The 20,849-nt window shown below is 36.3% G+C and overlaps 1 protein-coding gene across 4 annotated transcripts in view; it reads left to right on the top strand.

Moving 5' to 3' along the window:
• The window catches only part of USP45 (ubiquitin specific peptidase 45), a 100,539-nt gene that overhangs the window by 36,599 nt on the left and 43,091 nt on the right, over positions 1-20,849 (top strand). For 3 of the 4 annotated variants that reach the window (XM_067530003.1, XM_067530005.1, XM_067530004.1), the window contains 2 exons: positions 689-784; positions 2,757-2,887. In XM_067530003.1, the coding sequence (XP_067386104.1) occupies positions 689-784; positions 2,757-2,887 (227 nt within the window). Of the gene's footprint in view, positions 1-688; positions 785-1,046; positions 1,115-2,756; positions 2,888-20,849 lie in introns of those variants that run through there. The other variant, XM_067530006.1, reaches the window with a different exon arrangement.

Consider the following 20,849-nt stretch of genomic DNA (forward strand, 5'->3'; position numbering starts at 1 on the left):
ATTTTCAGGGATCTGACCGCACTGTATGTCTCACTAAAGCTCTTATGCTTCAGAGGGCACTGTAAGTTCGGGTATGTTGACACTACAGAGACTACTGGCATAGATATGTTGCCACAGCTATGCTGGCATAACCCTGTACTATAGACATAGCCTATACCTATGGAATGGATTTTTCACATCGATTCAGGAACACCACTTCTCTGAACAGCAATAGAAGCATTCTTTCATCAACATAGCTGTGTCTGTATTGGCGATTAGATTGGCATATCTACGTTAATCAGAGGTACGGATTTTCCACCTCCTTGTCCAATGTACCTATTTTGACCTAAGTTTTCAGTGTAGACCAGGCTTTAGACAAACAGGAAAACTCAAAGTTAAAAATAATAAATTATTTGTTTCACAATTAAAATAATAAACAAGCCAGACACAGAGACAGTGTTATTGTAGTTCCTCCTACTTCTGTATCTCTTATTTGGAGACCTATCAACAATGACAACACCTTTTATAAGAGTGAGACCTGTTTCCTCTAGGGGATACTTTTTTCCATGGGCCTGATTCAATCCCCGTTTAAGTCTTTCCGTTAAATATACTTTTATACATGCCAACAGTTAAACTCCTTCAGTCACAAATTCTGTTCTAGTTAAGAGATCAGTGTGTCTAACTTTCTTTCTTTTTTTGTCTCTTTAAGAACCTGGCACAGACTCACATGTTAAATGAACTAATGTATGAGATGAAGGAAAAGGGAATAAAGCTAAAAATTAGTCAAGCTGAAGACTCTCAATTGGTAGGTGTGTAGTAAGAGGTCCAGTTTGTATTAAATGTGCAATGGGAGAAACCCGGATCAGAATAATGTCTCTATAAAAGATAAAGTAGGCTGAGAGTAGTTAATGATGATGATCACACCCTCGGCCTACAGTTTCTTTTGTCTTTTCGTTCTCAGCTAGTCTACAATACATATGACCTCACTTCTTTTGTAGACTTAATGTTGTTCACTCCAAAATCAACATTGAAAGAGGAAGAATGATCACCATCTAATATTCTGCTGAACTAAAGTAGGAGCATAACTGTATGCAAATAATGCCTGACCTGAAGGAGTGAAAGACAGGAATGTGATGTAGTTGATATTTTTTTTTCACTTCTCGTTAAATCTAGTTTTTAACATGCATAATACAAGAAACAGTATGTGTTGGTGCTTCGTTAAATGTGTAAAAGATTTCATTCCGATCTACCTCCAACCCTTCATGTAAAATTTGTGAAATTTACCAAATATTGAATAGCCATAGGGGCCCCGCTGCTCAGCCCTCAGGTCAGAAATCAAACTCCTGTTCCTCAGGCTGCTGAGGTTTTTATTGGGCTGCTGTTCCTAAACCTTTTTCAGGGTCTCCCATCTTTCATAGTCTGATTAGTGGATAGCTAATAAATTTGACACTGAGCACTGAGGAAGAGACAGGCACATGTCTTGAATATAGTGGAAATGAAAATATTAAGATGAATCCTTGGAGTTACAAGGATGGACCATGTTTGGAACAAACAAATTAGGGAAAGTATGAAGATGATACCTATTACAGAAAAGCTGAGGGAATCCAGCTGTACATGTTTTGAGCATGTGAAAAGAAGACTGGGAGAATGCATAGGAGAGAAAGGGTTGGAAGACCCCAGTTAGATGGATGGATGTATACCAAAGGATTTAATTAGTTGTGGAGTTTCTGAGGAACTGCTTCAAGACAGACTGAAATGGAGAAGGAGGACTCCAAGAGCTGGCCCATTATAGATGGGACTAAGGCTAGAAGAAGAATCATCTATGCTTGGCAGCTAGTTTTGGTGAAAATGGGGAGAGCTCTCTGTTATAGCCAACTCTGATGTCCCAGAAGTCTAGTTAATTGTACAGCTACCAAATAATTCATCCATCTGTGTTACAGGAATGTGTTTGGTGGGTGGTCATATAATTTTAGATTATTTCACGTTCTCCTTAATTGTTATTGCTTTACAAATAGGAGATAGAAGGTGAGGAAAAATTACAAATTACAAAATCTGACGTCTAACAAAATACTACAGCCCAAGAATGTGCAAAAACCCAGGGAATAGAAATAAGAGCTGAGCTATATTGTTTACTTCCTCTGACTTCATCTTGGTGTGATTTTTAACTCAAGCTTTGAATTTGGGATGCTAGTTTTAGATGAAAGGAGCGAGAAATGTGCATAGATGCTGTGCTGCCAACACTTGAGGTTCTAGAATATCTGACAGGATTTTTTCAACATCAGAAACCTACCCTGTAAATGCAATTGACGTTTAAAAAAAAAAAAAGTAAAATGGGGCAGATCCAGACCTTCTGAATGTTTCATGAGTATACCTATATGTAAAAACCATGCTTATAAATTCATTACTATATGTTCCACAAAGTGATATTAAATTTCCCTTCAATCTTCAATTAGTGATTCACTTTTTTTTTTCAAAATTAGTACTAACCGACTATTTATAAGTCTGAAAAGTTGCTTGATTCTGAACCTATAGTCTTTTAAGAAACAAAGATACAAGGGATTTTTCTTTGACTCAGATTCAGTTGGGATAAATTAAACCTCTGAATTTAATGTATACATTACAAATTAATTGAGTTAAACTCTTTAACCCTTACTATAAGTTACATTGATCTTTAGTATAAATGTATTAATAAAACTTAATTAATAGAACTCTGTGCATCAGTTATATCAGCTAATGGCGTCTATGTTACTGATACATAATTCGACTTTATTCCAAAGGATCCTTTGGTGGTGAACCTCTCAAGCCCTGGACCACTGACTTCAGCCATGTTCTTATTCCTTCACAGCATGAGGGAAGCTGGCAGAGGCCCTCTTTCTCCCAAAGTTCTGTTCAGCCAGCTCTGTCAAAAGTAAGTACAGTCAATAGTTTTGTTTTTAACAGAAAGTTACAAAGGGTGAAATCTCCAGTATTTAAAAACATTAACTTATTGGTTAATGTGGATCTCACTAAAATATGAGCCCATAAACTGACATATTAATAAATATTTCAAGATATGGTAAGTTATCTACTCCTTGCTTTTGATGCAGTAGTGTATTCTCCCCTCAGTTTTAACTAACTCAGGTGAAGGGCCTGTTGCCACTTGGGAGACTCTTGGATGGTGGTATTCCTCCTATTGCAGCCAGTGGGAGTTGCATCTGCCTATCTGACTTTGCCCCCTTACAATCTAATAGATTTCACTCTTTGGAGATTTTTCTAATATTCAGCAAATTTTTCCTTTATTTAATTTAGTCCCATTCTAGTTAAACCTCTTTTGACTACTCTAACAATTACTTTTCCTCCTTTACGCTAAAACGCTTCCAAAATGTGTACATAAGTTGCATATCCCCATTTAGTTGGCATTTATCCAAATTATGCTTTCAGTATTTTGGCTTGAAGTCCAATTGACTTCAGTGGGCTTTGGACCAGACCCATAAAGAACAGGTGATGGGTAGAAGCTAAGGAAAAAGCCAGTAAAGAAAGATCTAATTTTCAGGCTTTTGAGAAGGTAATATATTAGAAATAAAATACATTGATAGTGGTTACACTGTGTCAGATGTATGTGTGTGGGTTTTTTAAAAAAAAGTGTTAAGCTTTTAAATGTGAACCCTATGCTGTGATGTTTTGTTTTGGCTTTGATCCAAAACTAAAAGGGCCTAGCAAGCAAGGACTTGAAGCACTATTGAGATGGCATATGGCTCCAGATTGAGATGAACTTGCAAGCCCTAAAGAAATGCATGTTTCTTAGGGTGGAAAATGTTCACAGTGTTGCTTTATAGGTGTGTGTAATAGTGGCACAGACAAATTCACTTTTTAAAACACCCGTAGAAGTGCTGTAACTGGATTAAACATTTAAAAATTGTTAAATATTTAAAGGACTACAGTGTAAGTAAAAGAATCTGTAGATTATGCTAGAGCAGTGTAGTGCAATATGTTGCAATTCACATTTTTAAAAAGTATGGAATGTTATAATGTGGTGTTCATTTTATTTTTCATGTAATTATCATACACCACTCAATGCCTTTGTGTGGCAACACTTACTATAGTAACAAGTTGTAAGTAGCCCTCTACAGTTCTTGCTTATACAGTGCACAAAAAAGAACTCTGTGAATTTCTCCAGCTTTTTATTTTGATCAGAAACCAGCATTGGTATAAAATAGTTGTGAGCTTAAAAAACTCTTTTGGGTAGTGACATACAAGTCACTTGCTACTTACTGGCTCACTTTGCCCTAAACTTCTAATATCCTCTATAGACACAAATAGTTTTTAAATTGAAGCAGGATTGACCAATGAAGGTAAGCAGCCCTACGTTATTTTCTTGTTTTCCCTGCATTATTTACCCCTCAAAATTTGTCTGTAATGCTTTGGATGTGCCTGGTGTACTTTTTATTGTACTTGATTTTTATTTGGTGTTTGTACTGTAGAAGAAAATATCAAATGCACGTTTACCGGATTTGAGTATAAACATCAATCTTGTATAAATAGCATTCTTTACCTTTTAGAAAGCATGTGGGATCCTTTCCCACTTAATAAAACCAAAACGTTATAATAAATAATATAAAAATACAACACTCTTCACAGAAATTTCTGGAAACAGATGAGGATTACTATTTTTTTTAAAAAGCAAAAAGATTGGAGGGAAAGTTACAAATATAGGGCCAGCAAAAGTTGTTCTGTATATATTTGAGGGGTGGGAGGGAATCAATAACATGCTTTTATAGAGTGAGAAGGGGTGAAATATAACATTTTGGAGGAAGCAAGTTTCATACTATGGGGCCTGTCTCAGCAAAAATATGATCACCTGTCAACTTCAGACAGGATGGAGGTATTCTTAAATGACACCTGGTGTGTGTGCATACAGATAACGGTTAATTCAAGGCTTCAAGTAGTGCAACAAATCCAATAATGTTAACATTTTTATAAACCAGTAGTGCTACATTTTAGAGCAGGCCTGCACTTCACAGCGACTGTAAAAATGTTACCTTCTTAATCATCTGATCAGCTTTTTGTTACTCAGAGCCATGCCTGCTGACTTGAGTAAAATCTTGCTCTCATCCATACTTTTTACCCCTCTCACCCTGTAGAACAAACACAGTTCTGAGAGACAGTCTGATTCTTTTCTGGCCTACGCACCAATACTAGAACTGTCAGCCAAAGTCCCCATTAGCAGGAAATTATATGATCAGTTACACTTGTTCAACCCCACTGAAGGCAACAGAGAGCTGCACAGGCATAACAGAGTGCAGCATTTGGCTTGAGGAATCCTTTGTTATTGATGGTGATGTGTGAACCAGAAAGAAAACAGGCTGAGACTCAGCAAACTCAGCTGAGTTTGCAAGTCTGGAAGCTAGAAAAAAAATCTTTATTTTATTTAAATGGTTCCATAACAAATTTGTTCTGTATAGAAGTATAAACATTGAGTACCACCCTGGCATTTTTATAAATGTATTTGTCTGGATAGCACTGCAATGATAAAGTCAATTTACCACTTTATAAGCACCGGTATAAAGAATGTAGAGTGGTGTAAAGTGATTCTGGGTGGCCCTAACCAGTGACAATTCCTTGTTGCTGCAGCATTCTCAGTAAGCTGCAAAATAGACTTATGAGCCCTGCAAAGATGGAATTGGAGTAATAGAGCCTTGTATTTACAAAGGTGTTGTATTGCTGTTGTATGGTCCTCACAGGTTAAAGATGCAATGCGAACAAATTTTCCAATCGAAAAAGCCTATTTCATTAGATTCATCTGAATCTATGTTAATTTATTTGCTGTAATTCTACAGTTCTTGCTCTAGAACAGAAATGTTCGCATTTTAGAACACAAAATATCTATATTGCAAATGTAAAATAAGAGCTTAAAATCTCATACAGGCATTATCATTAAAGACAATGCTTTGCATCATTAAAAGAATGAGATTATGGTGAACAAAATGATAGTTTACGACATTAAACAACTTCAGACTTTTTTGATCAGTCTCAAATAGGAATGCTATCATCCTTGTTGAAGCTTGTGTTACAATGGTTCAGTCCCCTCTATAAATTCTTATATTTTAGAAAGCCATTTAAAGCTGAGGTTGACTACACCAGAAGGTGTAGTGCTTTGTGTATACCACACATACATCAAATGTCAGTAAAATAGTCTGAATAGTGCAGTCTTTTAGTTTTAGTAATCTGACTACTGTCAGTTTAGTAGAGATTATTGTCATAGATCTGCTTTTAGGCTGATTTTTTGATCTCATTGAGACATTGAGTCTTCATCAGAGAGGTGTCTTTTTTTAGTAATTAACTAAAAAATTCTCTCTGGTTCTGTAGTTAGTGATTAAAATGATCTAGTCATACTTAGTGAAAGTGATGAAAAACAATCATGGTAAAGGTCAGAAGATGTGATGTTGGCAAGGTAAAATATTTTATTTCTGAGGTTTTGCTCAAATTAAAGGATAGCCATAGTGAGGCACTCCTATTAAGATAATAAATAAAAAAGTGTTGGAAGCAGTTTCTATCTGTTATATAAAATTGTGTTTAATTTCACTCTGCGCAGTGGGGATTCGCAACTTTAATGACAAGAGGCAGCAAAAATGTTATGAAAAAAGTTAGTGGGCAGCAGCTAATATTAGATCACAATAATTAAAGAAGCTTAAATCACAGTATGAATTAAAGGCCTGGAATTACTTTTTACAGTTGGCTTGGAGGTCGTATAGTAGTGCATAAGAAAAGTACAAATGGGGGTGTGCCTTTTGTAAACCAGTATGGAGTCTTGTTATTTCCGGCCTCCTTACTCCTCTTGTTTCTGTATGAAGATGATGAACATATGCCTCCTTTGGGCCCCATCTGGAAAAATCATTAGAGATAAGTGTAGGGTGATCCATTGGCTCAAAAGTGGAAAACGCGTTCTTTAGAACATCTGCCTATGCTCACCCAGGCATGAAGGGATTAGTTCCAAACGCTCATGCCCTACAAGATAACACATTGCTTTACCACTAGACTATACTGACCCCAAAAGGGCACCCTTTTTTTGTTTTGTTTTGCACTTTTGTGACTTAAATTAAATGGATTTTTTTTTAATTGTATGGGGTAAGAAATATTTCAGGGTCTTTTTTTTTTTTTTTTTTTTTTTTTTTTTAAGTGGAATTATGTTTGAAGTTCTAATTATACCTTAATTTTGGTATAACTAATTTTGGTATAACTCTAACTAGAACTAGAATCAGCTCATTCTGCCTGAGAAGATTGCTAGTATGCTTAGTATTTGAAATTTAGATGCACTTTTAGTCACTTATATTTCAGGAATTACTAATATTAATTACATTTAATGAAACTTTGAATTTGACCCCCCAGCCTTTGCCCTTTGATATATATTATAGTATATTTAAAGGGGAGTTGTGAAGCTAAAACAAAATGTTAGATTTTATCCTTTTTTGCTCCGTTATTATACATGAGTGGGTTGTCAAGCTTTCTTTCTTTAAGAAGTTCTCATTTTTTGTTTCTTTTGTATGTTTTGAAATATGAAGACTATCCAGTCCTCACTTCCTCTGGAGGTCCTTGGCAAAAGATCTGGAAAGAAACTGTGGTTGTTTTAGCTTCTCTCTCTCTCTCAGCACAAAATTGAGATGAAGAGGAAGCTAAATTCTCTCTTACTGTAGGATTCAGCTAAGACTGTCAAAGAATCATCATCCCCTCTCCCTCAGTTTGAAGGAGGGAGAGTTGCCGTTTAGAAAGCAAGTTTGATAACCTTGTGTGACATCACTCTGTGGATCCTCCAAAATTCTTACTAAGGACCTCCAATAAAGAAAAAGGAGGAAAGCCTGATATTTCTAAAATGTATAATATACTGTAAGGTCATTTTTAATTATATGCTTTTTTTTTGCTCTACAGTTACTTTTAATTTTAAAAAATGGTTGACCTCTTAAAACTTTGCTCCCCGAATCTGCTAGCAAAAATTAATAAAGAAGAAAATATCAAATTTTTATGACTGCCATACATTTTGTTTTTAATGTTGGAAGATATGTCACTACATCAAATGATGGTAGGCTTGTTTATTAAGGTGTACTTTAAAACACTGGAAATATAGCAATAGTGATTTGCAAGGCTAATTAGTGAACTACTAATCCGTTTTTAGATCAGATTGCCTGATTAGAGAATGGTTGGCTATAAACTGGAATCAGATGTCAGCTTACTTTGTTTGGAGTATTCTAACAGTATTTTGAAGCTAGTATTATCTGGAATGTGCTCTGAAATTACTGGTCAATGTACTAGAACAGAAGAAGAAACTATAATTGAATCTGACTTTCCTGTGAAGATGTGTTCTAAATTTATAGCGAATGCTATCTGAAATAACTTAAAACAGGCTGAATTAGCAAAAATGCACTTTTTTGTTTTTACATAATTTTACCCCATTTATAAGAAATGTATGTAACCAGTTATTCTTGAACAGATTTAAACAGAATCGTGCACAAAATAAATTTTACTGAAAACAAACAATCTAACCTACTCTGTTCTGTTATCTGTGGACTGCAAAATTGAATTCAGAGATTTTTCTTTATTTTGAAATTTTTATTTCAAGTAACAGCAAATTAGAAAGAGGAGTTGATCTATTCATCTTTAATTTAGGAAAAGAAAATTTGATGATTTTTGAAATAGCTGAAATAGGAACACTTCTAGTGAAAAAGACCAGAGAAGAAGAAACACTACATTGAAAAATATTCTGAGTTCATGGTTTGGTGAACCCAGTGAATTCTCCTCTCAAGATGTAAGAGAAGAACTATCAGCCACAGGAGGCATGGCCTTGTACCTGTGTGGGGGAAGATGACCTGTTCTTATATGGGTGCATGTATAGGAGTATGAAGACTTGGAGTACATCAGCAAATTTTTAAATCTGATCTGCCCCTCCCCTCACCAGAGGTCAGTGTCTCAGTCTACAGTTTGTTGGCCTAGTAATGGATCTTTCTTCAGCAAGCAGATATATATATATGTATGTATGTAATCTACAGTGATTACCCTAGCTGGATTTCACTTGACTAGTTGCTTGTGGGTTGCACGATGATTGTGAAGGTGGGCGATCCGTGTGTCATGACCCTCCAGAATGTAAATACAGTAGAAACTCTGAGTTATGAACACCTCAGGAATGGAGGTTGTTTGTAACTCTGAAATGTTCGTAACTCTGAACAAAATGTTTTGATTGTTCTTTCAAAAGTTTTACAACTGAACATTAACTTACAGCTTTGAAACTTTACTATGCAGAAGAAAAATGCTGCTTTCCTTTTATTTTTTTCATAGTTTACATTTAACACATCACTGTAATGTATTTGCTCCTTTTTTTTTTTTTTTTTTTTTTTTCCCCCTCTGCCACTGCTTGATTGTGTACTTCCAGTTCCAAATGAAGTGTGTGGTTGACCAATCAGTTCGTAATTCTGAGGCTCTACTGTATACTTTACACAGTGGTCAGTACAATCACTTACAAATCACAGGAACAATTTATTAAGGGTTGTGGTGGATTCTTCATCACTGGTAATTTTTAAATCAAGATAAAATATTTCTCTAAAAGATCTGCTTCAGGAATTATTTTGGCCTCTGTTATACAGGTCAGACTAGATGATCACTAGCCTTGGAATATATGAATGTATGGAGAAGTGGCAATTTTATAAGTCTAAGTAGGTGAAATACTGAAGCTCTCTGCAGCTCATGATAAATTTTTTTTATTCTTTTGACTGCTTGGCACGAATATGACAAGTCTGCTACTTTTGACTAGAAAACATGCTTTACTCTAATATTGTTTTCATGTGTGATTTAAGGCTGATTCTTCAAAAATAGATATTCTTCCCTAGTGCCAATATAGGTCATATGGGAAATGTAGATCTGGATAAAACTGGTATTACTGTGATTTTTATGCTTTAGGACAGTGAGTGGTATACTCTGATCTGAGAGTCCTAGTAACGCTATTAGTGTAGGGCATGAGAAACATTGCTATTAATTAAACATCTGATGCTAGCAGCCCTTCTAGAGTTTGGTATTAGAGCTTTCAGCTTTAAAACGTGAACGCTCAGTTTTGCTTTTTTCATGTTTGAAGGATGTTAGGCATCCAAATACTTGCTTAGGTGCCAAGTGCCACTTTGAATACCCAAATACGGAGTTAGGTACCGTAACTGTTTGAAAATAACACTTCTGAACTCTTGCTACTATCTCAGGCTAGAAGTGCTTAGTGAAAGAGAATTCAAGAGGCTAAGGGGGAAAGAAGAACAATAAGGGAGGGGTTGAGTGGGGAAAAAAGTCCGGAATGCCCAGGTCAGGATGGAAACAGGACATGTAGAGATTAAACAAAAATTTGGTACTATTTATTAGTCTGTAACAAGAAGCTCTGATTCTGAAAATAAACCTAGGTGTCCTCTTGGAAGCAAGGAGTGAAAGGAACCTGAAGGGGAGGTGCAAATTGGCTGACGTAAAGGTAAAAAGAAAATTGGGGCATGACCCATTCAAAATTGTGAACCCTGTCTTAAAGTTCTAGATGGGCCATTGAATACATTCACCCTCTTATGTATATTAAGTATATAAAGGGGTAATTTGTGATAATTTATAATAAAACAATGAAAGACAATCGTGTTAATTGGGGGGGCATGGTGGTGGTGGGTTGATAGGTTGAGGAAGGGAAAAAAAGAGAAATGGCTGATTCTTTCCTTAGCAACTGTTTAGCGTCTGGTACTAATTCATCCACTGTTAATTTTGTTAGTGTTGCAGCTGTCAGACGTTTTGCTAGGACAGATTGTGTGCATAGCTACAGGGCCCTTCTGTTTGTTTTCCACTATTCTGAATATTAGGACTCCAGACTTCTGACTTATCTAGAGACTTAGTGACTGACATGACATTTATGTATTAAGAGGACATAAATATTTCCTATATACGTTATGGATGAGTAATTTTATCAGTGGAAGAAACTTCAGTTACTTTGTTTAGATTTGTGCACCATGTTAATATTACAGTACTTCAGTGATTAGTGCCAATGAGTATATTTTCAGGCATCAGAAAAACTGCTCTGTATTTCCCCCCAAAATACAACTAATTGTTTTGCTGCATGAATGTTGCTAAATAAGATTTTATTGATGGTTTCCAGGATGATGTGGAACAAGATACTTCTGGTGAAAAAGAGAGATCTCTATCTCTCTCCTGATATATTGTAAAGGGCAGGGTGGGATTCACTGTGGATGTGATGAATTGAGGTTACAGGCACTTACATTTACTGTGTTTTTTTTGGAGACAAACCTTACAGAATGCCTGGAACATTCCACCATAATCGTGGCTGGTGAGAGAAATAATGATTAGAGAAAGGTGAGAGAATGCTACATGTGGTTCATGGAATGAAGGAAATAGAAACCATTTTTCTTAATTTGTCAGTCTGTTAGAAGACTTTTTATAGAAGAAGGATTAAGGATTTCCCACCATTTTTCTTTTTTTTAATTGAAAAAGTTCCCAGCTTTCACTGCACACTATGTCATTAAAACAAACAAACAAAACCCTTCTCCCAACATCAGACCATAGGGGCTGCTTCTTTTCTGATTGACTATAGAGAATTTTTATGAGAGTCTCTGTGATCTGCTCAACTTCTGGAGCTCTATCAGGGTGGCCTTTCCCCCTTGTGCTGAGGACATAAAATCATATATATTGGTGTTGTGAACCCCCTTTGATCCTTGCAAAAGCAAACATATGATATGCAGTTCTTAAATTAGACTGAAGAACACTGTAAGGAACTTCAGAGAAACCTAACAAAGCTATATGAATGGGCAGCACAAACATGGATGAAATTAATTGCTGGCAAGTGCAAGGTATTGCACGATGGCAGGAATAATTTGTACTACTCTCATATGTTCCGTTCTAAATTAACTGTAACCGCTCAGGATGTATATCATTTTGAACAGCTCAGTGAAAATATTTCCTTTGTCTGCAGTGGAGATAAACAAGCAAACAAAATGTTTATTTGGCTATATAAGGAACAGGATAGAAAACAATATTAAAAATATTGTAATGCTGTTATATAAATCATTGGTATGCCCTAACCTGGAATACTGTGTTCAGTTCTGAACAGTCTGTCTCAAAAAGATACTAGAGAGGCAAGGTGGATGAGGTAATGTCTTTTATTGGACTAACTACTGTTGGTGAGAGAGACAAGTTTTCCAGCTTAAGAGTCTTCAGGTCTGGGAAATGAGGTTTGTTAAGTGCGTTATAGATTGTTGTATTGACCATAAATCCAGAGTCTCTATACAGTCCCTGATTTTTAGTGTCTTGCAGAGTTATGAATTTAATTTGTTCCACCTTATGTTTAACTGTGTCATTCTGAGTAAATTTCCTAGACCAGAAGAAGAGGTCTGTGTAAGGTCAAAAGCTTGTCTTTCTCACCAACAGAAGTTGGGCCTATATTATGATATTACCTCACCTGCCTTGCTTCTCTAGTATCCTGGGACAGACAAAGCTACAACAACACTGCATACATTACAAAAACTACAGCAGAAATAGAAAGGATCCAGAGACAGGGAACAAAAATTATTTAGAGGCAAGACACACTTCCATATGAGGAGAGGACCTTTAGGTGTTTTGTCATTCTTTCCTAATACTCCTGAAGAAAGCATAGTAGAGAAAACATAAGAACAGCCATACTGGGTCAGACCAATGGTCCATCTAGCCCAGTATCCTGTCTACTGACAGTGGCTAATGCCAGGTGCTTCAGAGGGAATGAACAGAAGAGGTAATCATTAAATGATCCATCCCCTATCACCCATTTCCACCTTCTGGCAAATGGAGGTTAGGGACACATCAGAGCATGGTTTTGCATCCCTGCCCATCCTGGCTAATAGCCATTGATGGATCTATCCTCCATGAACTTATCTAGTTCTTTTTTAACCGTGTTATAGTCTTGGCCTTCACAACATCCTCTGACACAGAGTTACACAGGTTGACTGCACGTTGTATGAAGAAATACTTCCTTTTGTTTGTTTTAAACTTGCTGTCTATTAATTTCATTTGGTGACCCCTACTTCTTGTGTTATGAAAAGGAATAAATAACACTTCCTTATTTACTTTCTCCACACTAGTCATGATTTTATAGATATCTATCCTATCCCCCCTTAGTCATCTCTTTTTCCGAGCTGAAAAGTCCCAGTCTTATTAATCTGTCCTCATATGGAAACTGTTCTATACCCCTAACCATTTTAGTTGCCCTTTTCTGACCCTTTTCCAGTTCCAATATATCTTTTTTGGGATAGGGCAACCAGATCTGCACACACACTATTCAAGATGTGGGCATACCATGGATTTATGTAGAAGGAATATTATATCTTCCATTTTATTGTCTGTCCCTTTCCTAATGACTCCCAATATTCTGTTGCCTTTTTTGACTGCTGCTGCCCATTGAGTGGATGCTTTCAGAGAACTATTCACCATGATTCCAAGATCTTTTTCTTGAGTGGCCACAACTAATTTAGACGCCATCATTTTGTATGTATAGTTGGGATTATGTTTTCCAATGTGCATTACTTTGCATTTATCAACAAAGTGATGGGTTTTTTTGTTTTAAAAAAAAATCAGGATAAGGTATTGCCTCTGTATAATGTGATTGGACTACTTTATTATAGTTGTGAATTATTTTTGAAGTGTTGCTTGATTCTGAAAAACAAAGGATAACTTAATGTTGAGTACATATGAAGATTATTATACTTTTAAAAGAACTGGATTATTTTAACAAGAATTGCATTTGTGGTGCATGCTTTTTTAGCTAGTATTGCATACATTTTCATTGTAAAAAATTGCCACATTTTAACTGGTAGATGATGATTAGCAACATCTTTTTAGCTGATATACAAGATATAAATGCTTGAACCAAGATCAGCAATGAAATGATAGGCTTAAGTAATATGTACATGGCTGTCACAGTTGTCCTTCACTTCTTATGGCCATTAACAGGAGTTCAACCTGTTCTGTCATTATACTGCTGACACTGTACAACAGGTTGTAGCGCATTGGCACTGGCTTCCATATGTCGGCACATCTGTGAGCAGTCAACTCAACCAACCATCTTAGAGTCCTCCACTTTCGCCAAGGATCTTGCTTGAAGCATATTTTCAAGGAGATGAGAGCACATCTTTTAGTTGTCAGATATCTCTGAATCAGTGAGGATTAATTCTTTTACTCCCAAATTTTGGTTGATAAGGATTGGAAACTTTCTGTAAATACTCTGTATTGTCCTGGTTCACCTTTTAGTATTCTACTTCTCCCCCCACATTCTCCCAACAAAAAGCAGACTTGCTAATCCTAAGCATTTTTCCACAGCATTGTAGAGATTTAGACTTAACTGTGGCATTATTCAGCACATTACAGGCATGGGTGCCCAATTGTTCATATATTAATCAGTGTGTTAACAATGACATCACTTGTCAGTCACAGTGAACCAGCCAAACCTTACTTAGCATCTTTTTAAAAATGTTTTTCTGCCCCTTCATCTTTAAAATGTTAACTATTATACTCCAATCCTCATTTCCATCTATATTATATCATGTGATAATTGTTTGTTAGTTCTTTTAATTAATCCATTTTAGCTATAATGAAGATCTTTATACAGGAAAGTATAAAGCAAAGCAAATTTTAAAAACAATCCCTTCTAGCCCTGTTAGATGTCCCTCAAACCACAATAAAACTAAACTCTAAAACAAAAGGTGTTTTAATGATTTCTGCTTAATGGCAACTACCACACCCAGTTGTCATACATTTCCTTTCCCATTTAAGACAGTAAAGTTAATATGTAGAACATCAAATGAAACTGTTCTCCCTCAAATTTTTTTACTAAATTAATTTTGATTAACAGTGTATGTTGTTAATTAATGGGAAGTTATACTACAAATCCATTAATGATAATGAAAAGTGTATGCAATTATCCTTGAATTGCGAATCTATCTCTAGTTTAAGTGAGTTGTACAGTAAAAGAGGACATGTATAGTCTCACTCATTGTTTTGATTCTGGAAAATGTCAGGTTTCATCCTCATCAGTTTTTCTCCATTACTCTTTCGTCTGTGGGAGTTGTGTGTACATATATGGGAGGATGCCTGCTGAATATATTGACAAATTTTGGGTGCTTCAGAACAACAGGGAGGTATGTACAGTAATATTGAAAGTCAAATCTACGCGACAAAAACTCGTAGTTCTGTCTTACTTGTCTTTCCAAAAATGAGTTGATTTCAAAGCTTGTTACTAAAATAAATTTCAGAGTGAAGACCAACTTTATAGATGTCACTGATCTTGCCATATGTTCACCATAGAAGACCTCAATAGTGAATGACAGACAGGCACAGAATGCAAATTATAATGTACAGTATTTGCAAAAATGAGTGTTTGATATACACTTATACTGTGCATTTGTGAAATTATTAATGCTGCTTATTATTTATTATTTTTTGTTGTAGCATCTAGGAGCCCCATGTTTCACATCCCTTCAGTGTTCCCCTGACAGACTATTGGTATATTTCCAAAGCAAAGCTGAACAGTTCTGATATAAGGCTAGGAAAAAACTTGTTGTCTTGCCACCCGGGACAGTTGAAGACCTTGTCTGGATAAGTGAAATTACTGTGCCCTGGACAAGTTGATGACATGCATTTAAAAGTAGATGCACTGATTCGCCAGAGTGCGCAACCTGAGCCTGAAAATGAAAACTATCCCTCTTGCGTTGATTCAGTTTTAAATATAACTGAGCAATGGAAGAAATAGTTTTTTCTAGCCAGTCTGCTAGTTTGATGAAACTCCTTCTTGGGCTGTGCTCCACCAGTTGTGCCCCATGCTACATTTGAGAAGGGGTGCATGTGCCTAACTATGCATGTACCGTTCCCAAAGTGCAATAGGGGTTACCCCTGCCATTTGGTGGCATTTACAAGGAAACTTCAGTTTAAATCTCAGGTTAAATGCATTGGCCCAGGATTTAATTGACATTCAGATCAGCAGCTTGTTCTGGAAAACAGGGCATGACATATTATGACAGAGGGGCTGGCCTATAAGCATTTTTAATGTGGAGTAAAATTATGTTAAGAATAAATACTTAAACACAGTCTCATTTAGGCTACAAGAAATATGGAGACAACAAAACTATAGATCTTTGTAGTACTTTGACAAGTTGTCTAACAAGGATTCTACTAATAAGCCTGTCACTAAAGGATGTATGAAAATATGCATAGAGATCTTTACTTAACTTTTCCATTAGAAATTTCTTAATTTTTGCTTTGAAGAATATTTGTTAAAGTATGGATTATATGTAATGTTGGACTGCTAATATAAAGGGACTTCACAGGGTTTTGAAGAGCCATGATTTAGGCTACTGTCTGTCTACCATGAGATACAATGTTTTTGTTTTATAAACAGATATGAACCCATGTTTCTTATAGCCAGGCCATTTGTAGAAACTGTTGACCCAGCCTGCATGAATTTTGCCTCATTTGGGTTTGTGAGGAGGATAATGCTGCTTCTGACTTTTATTTATTTATATATATATATATATATATATTTTTTTTTTTAATGTGCTAGTGGTCTTTTCAGGGTTTTGGTTTTTTTCACTTGTCCTGGGTAATAACTGTAAAATCAGCTTCTGCCCATGTTCCTTCTGTGTCCTTGCTCTGACTCTCAAGCTAGCTTGTTACTTTTGCTGCTAATGCCGGACACCATATAAGAGGACAGCTCAAAGGACGATTGCACTGTGAGAGGACAAGGGCAACACCAGACATGTGTTTTCCTAAAGCATGTGGATTCTTTATTTGACAGATTTCTAATTCTTTTGGACCAAAAATTTTGTAGGAATAGACTTCAATTTTTGTGATTCTTCTGAAACCTGTGGTAGTTTAGATCGTTATAACGTGAAAAGTATTTAGGCGGGGGTCTGATAGGGAGGGTAGTATCTACTAGTAACTGTAAACAAGCATTTGATATTGCACATTTTAAAAGATACTGAGTTTGTATGGCATATTCTCCTGTTTATTGTTACCAAATTAAGCATATAGATTGAGTGTGTGTGTGCGCATATGTATTATGTGCCTCGTTTAAAATGTGACACACTGAGGTTTTTTTTACTCATTTACCTCGTTACTCCCCTAGCCCCGTCCTTGTATCTAATATCATGGACGCATACAAAAAAAATAACTTTCCCTGTGGATTGGGAGCCTTATAGGAGCAAGAATAATCATTTTGGCCGATTTAAGCGTTCCTCCATTTATTTATTTCAACAACTTCCTGTTTTCTCTCTCATGTACTTGAAAATATTCAGCATGCAGTTAGATAATGTCTCTCTCCTTTTGCAGTGCTTTCAAGGATCTTCATTATAGATTCAGTACTCTCCAAATAGTATTCAATTCTATATCTATATTTGTCGAGGCATTTGAAATTCATATTCCCCATCTTTCCCTCTAACAATGTGATGGGATCTGTGTTTGTCAAGTGCATATGTTGCAGAAATTCTGAATTCTCCTGACTGGTATTAGTTGCAGAAGGTGGTATTAGATGCGACAGGCCCTGTGACAGTTATTTTGTTGACTTGGGAAATTCATGCACAGTTTAATTTTCCTTCCTGAATCATGTTTGACTTTTTGCCTGTCCATGGATGCATAATCCATACCACTTGGTAGTAAGATGGTAAGTGAAATAATCCACTAAAAATATCTGTAAATAAGAGCAGAAGTTAATTGGAGCACTGGTTTTCTCAGTTAGTGAAATTCTGTCTCTATTATTTTTCATAGCAAAGTTTCTCCTTCAGTAGAGGCTTAAGAAAAATGTTCTGTAGCGAATTCCTTGAAGAACTGATCTCTCTCAAAATGCTGCCATCTCGTATTGTGATTAGTGGAACTGAGGCCACAAGTTTCCTTCAATTAATATGGCCACTGCTTCCATTCACCTGTGTTCCTCTTTCTTCTGACAGCATAGGGGGCTATTACCTTGAGGGCAGCTTGGCTTCATTCCCATTGGGAACAAAGTGAGGCAGAGGCAGTGGCAGTTTCGAAAGAAGGCTATTCTCAGTGAGTTTCTCTGAGGAACCTGGTTTTATTCTATGCTGAAGGAGAAATTTTGTTATGAAAAATACCAATAATTCTAAATATTTTTTTCAAAAACATATTTATTTGCACCAGATCTATTGAACAGGTTGTTGGGAGTGGTGTAGGAGGGTGTAGGGGTGAGGGTGGAGGCAAAGAAAACCTTTGTGTGTGCATAGCAGAATGCAAAGGACAGAAGACAGGAGAAATGGGGAACTTGGGCCTATATGTACAAGGGAATATGGAGGAAAGGCAGGAAAGGAAAAATAGAATAATACACTCTGACTACTTTGTGCTGCTCTGGTGATCCAAAGCTGCTGTAAATCCAGCTTAACTGGCTGATATACTCTGGCCTCTTTGTGTTTGTCTAGTGTGTCACAAAGCTACCAGAAAATACTGGTGAAACTGGCCTTAAAAGATAAAACGATTTAAGATTGATATTACTTATCAACATTCCTGTACAGTCATTAAAAATATCACATGGGGGCATTCTTTTTGGGTTTCTTTTTTAGTGTTCATGTATAAAATTTTTAGGGATTTTTTTTTTTTAATTTGCAGACAAAAACTAAGTTAAGATGGAGTTAAGGTAGATAATACATATCAGTAATATAATACACGGATATTGTAATTATACCACAAACAAGCATTAGAAACACAGAGTTAAGGTTAAACTTAAAAGAAATCCAAACATGTGAAGATATGGAAATGCACAAACAACTTTAACTCTGCTCTGCAGTGGCGCTGTGCAATAACCGGATGATTATAATGAAAAGATTTTACTGTTTTTGGTCCCAGAATAGATTGGCTTTTAAACACTCATTTGAATGTTTTTCATCCATCTCAAGATATTACTACAGGGCAGAGTTAAGGTTGTTTGGGTGTCTTAGCTATGTATTTCCATATCTAAACATGTATAGGTAACCTAACAATTTTTAATTCAGCTTCTAGATATTTTTTTATAATCCTGACGACTCTACCATTCATTTTACCATGATGCCAACTACATTCATAGGAGGCTGTTATCATACCAATCACCACTATTATTAACTTCTCATTCTCCTTTCAAACACTACCTGGCTACTTCTGTCTTTGTAGATAAAAATAACACAGCTTCGATGAGGCATTTAAGAATTCAAAGACCATTCTGGGTCCATCAGTTTATCTGTTAATCATGCTGTCATTCTGTGTGGTTTGTTTTTTATTTTTAGGTCTTGTAAGATTATTTACATATACTTCTGGTATGTAATTCCATTCCATTTTACAAGTAGAGGGGCCTTTCACACACTAAATGATCAAGCTTCATAATTGGGAACAATCAGGAATCCTTATAAGGGTTCATCCTCTAGTGTTAAGGATTATAAACAATGGGTAAAGTTCCATCAAGTTCCAGACTAGAACTCCTTTGCCTCTGCTTTCCTCCATATGAACTTTCAGTGATACTCTTTTCCCTTCTTTCTGACTGTGCATTGAAGTAGCCTGTTTAAAGGTGTTTACCTCTGCTGAAAACATTGGTAAATTGCTACATTTTGCTGTAAATATCTTTTTTCGGTATTTCATAAGGGCATAGAATATTACTGTACCGTTTTGTTCCCAAATCTAGTTCACAGGTCATTAATCTCCTTTCTTTCTGTCCATTGGAGGCCTTTAGGCATATGCTGGATATTATCTGGACTATAGCAGTGTGTTTCCATAGAACATAAGCACTTTGTAAATTGACTTTTGTGCTCTTCAAAGGGCCCAAAGTATGAAAATCCTCTAAATAAATCGTAGTTAAATGGTTTAATGTGTATTAAGGGAACATTACTAGCAGAAGGCTTGCCTTAACCACTTAGAGTAAGGGTTCACTCTTCTTAAAGGATGGCTTCCTCTTGGGCTTACAAGGAAGTCTGCTTCAGTGGACAAGATCAGCGAGGTATCCGTGTGTTGATTCATCCTTTTACTCATTGTTAGAGTGACTGTAAGAATGTCTGCACGTGCAGTCTTTGGATGTGGAATTCTGGGAGCCAGTGTCTTAGAAGGTATGCCTCACTTTCCTCTGTAGGGAGCCGGCTTGCTGTCAGGATAGGTACTGCTAAGCAGGAGGTTCCCTTACAGAAAAGAACACTTTTTAATCTTACTTTCTGTGTAGAAGCCAATCCTGATCCGAGTTCTAACTATGGTGGTGTAGTTTCCAGCTGTGTTTTGTCTTGTCAATCACTGTGTTTGTCAATCACGTGGTCAGCCCTTAAAAATATATATAAATAATAATAAAGCAAAGATGGTTGTCAGCTGGAAATCAGTTTGAAGAATTTTGGCTAACAGGCTAAGAGCACTAAATAGAAGCTTGTGTTGGCTTAGGTGTCAGGATGCATTATAGAAAGTTTCCCATAGATAGAATGACCAGGCGGTCCCAGCTAACTGGGTGCTTCAGAGACTAATTCTAGGCACAGGGGCAAGATAGCAGTGAGCCATGCAGAACAGGTCCAATGAAACCCTGGAATTAATTGATGGGTTTTTTTTCCCACTTCTATTTAACTATTTCAGTCTCTGCCTAATTTTCTCATTAGGGTGTTTTTGTTTTGTATTTTCTTTGTTTGTTTATTTGAGTGGGGGATAATTCTAAATAAATGCTTTCCTTGGGGAAAGAGTACTGGAATTGAACACTTGCTCCTTCTGAACACAGGTCTCAGGTCATGGTTGCAGTGCTCAGAGGTAAATGTTGGCAGTAGAACAGTTGTTTTGTGTGGGTGGCAGAGTAACTGCCAGTGTAGTCATGACTCATGAGCATGAACGAAGAGAGGAGGAAAATACACAGCTGCAATTTT

The sequence above is a fragment of the Emydura macquarii genome, unplaced genomic scaffold (assembly GCF_026122565.2).
Source record: "Emydura macquarii macquarii isolate MOO-44397 ecotype Brisbane River unplaced genomic scaffold, CSIRO-AGI_Emac_v2 contig_3019, whole genome shotgun sequence".
NCBI classification, from domain to species: Eukaryota; Metazoa; Chordata; order Testudines; family Chelidae; genus Emydura; species Emydura macquarii.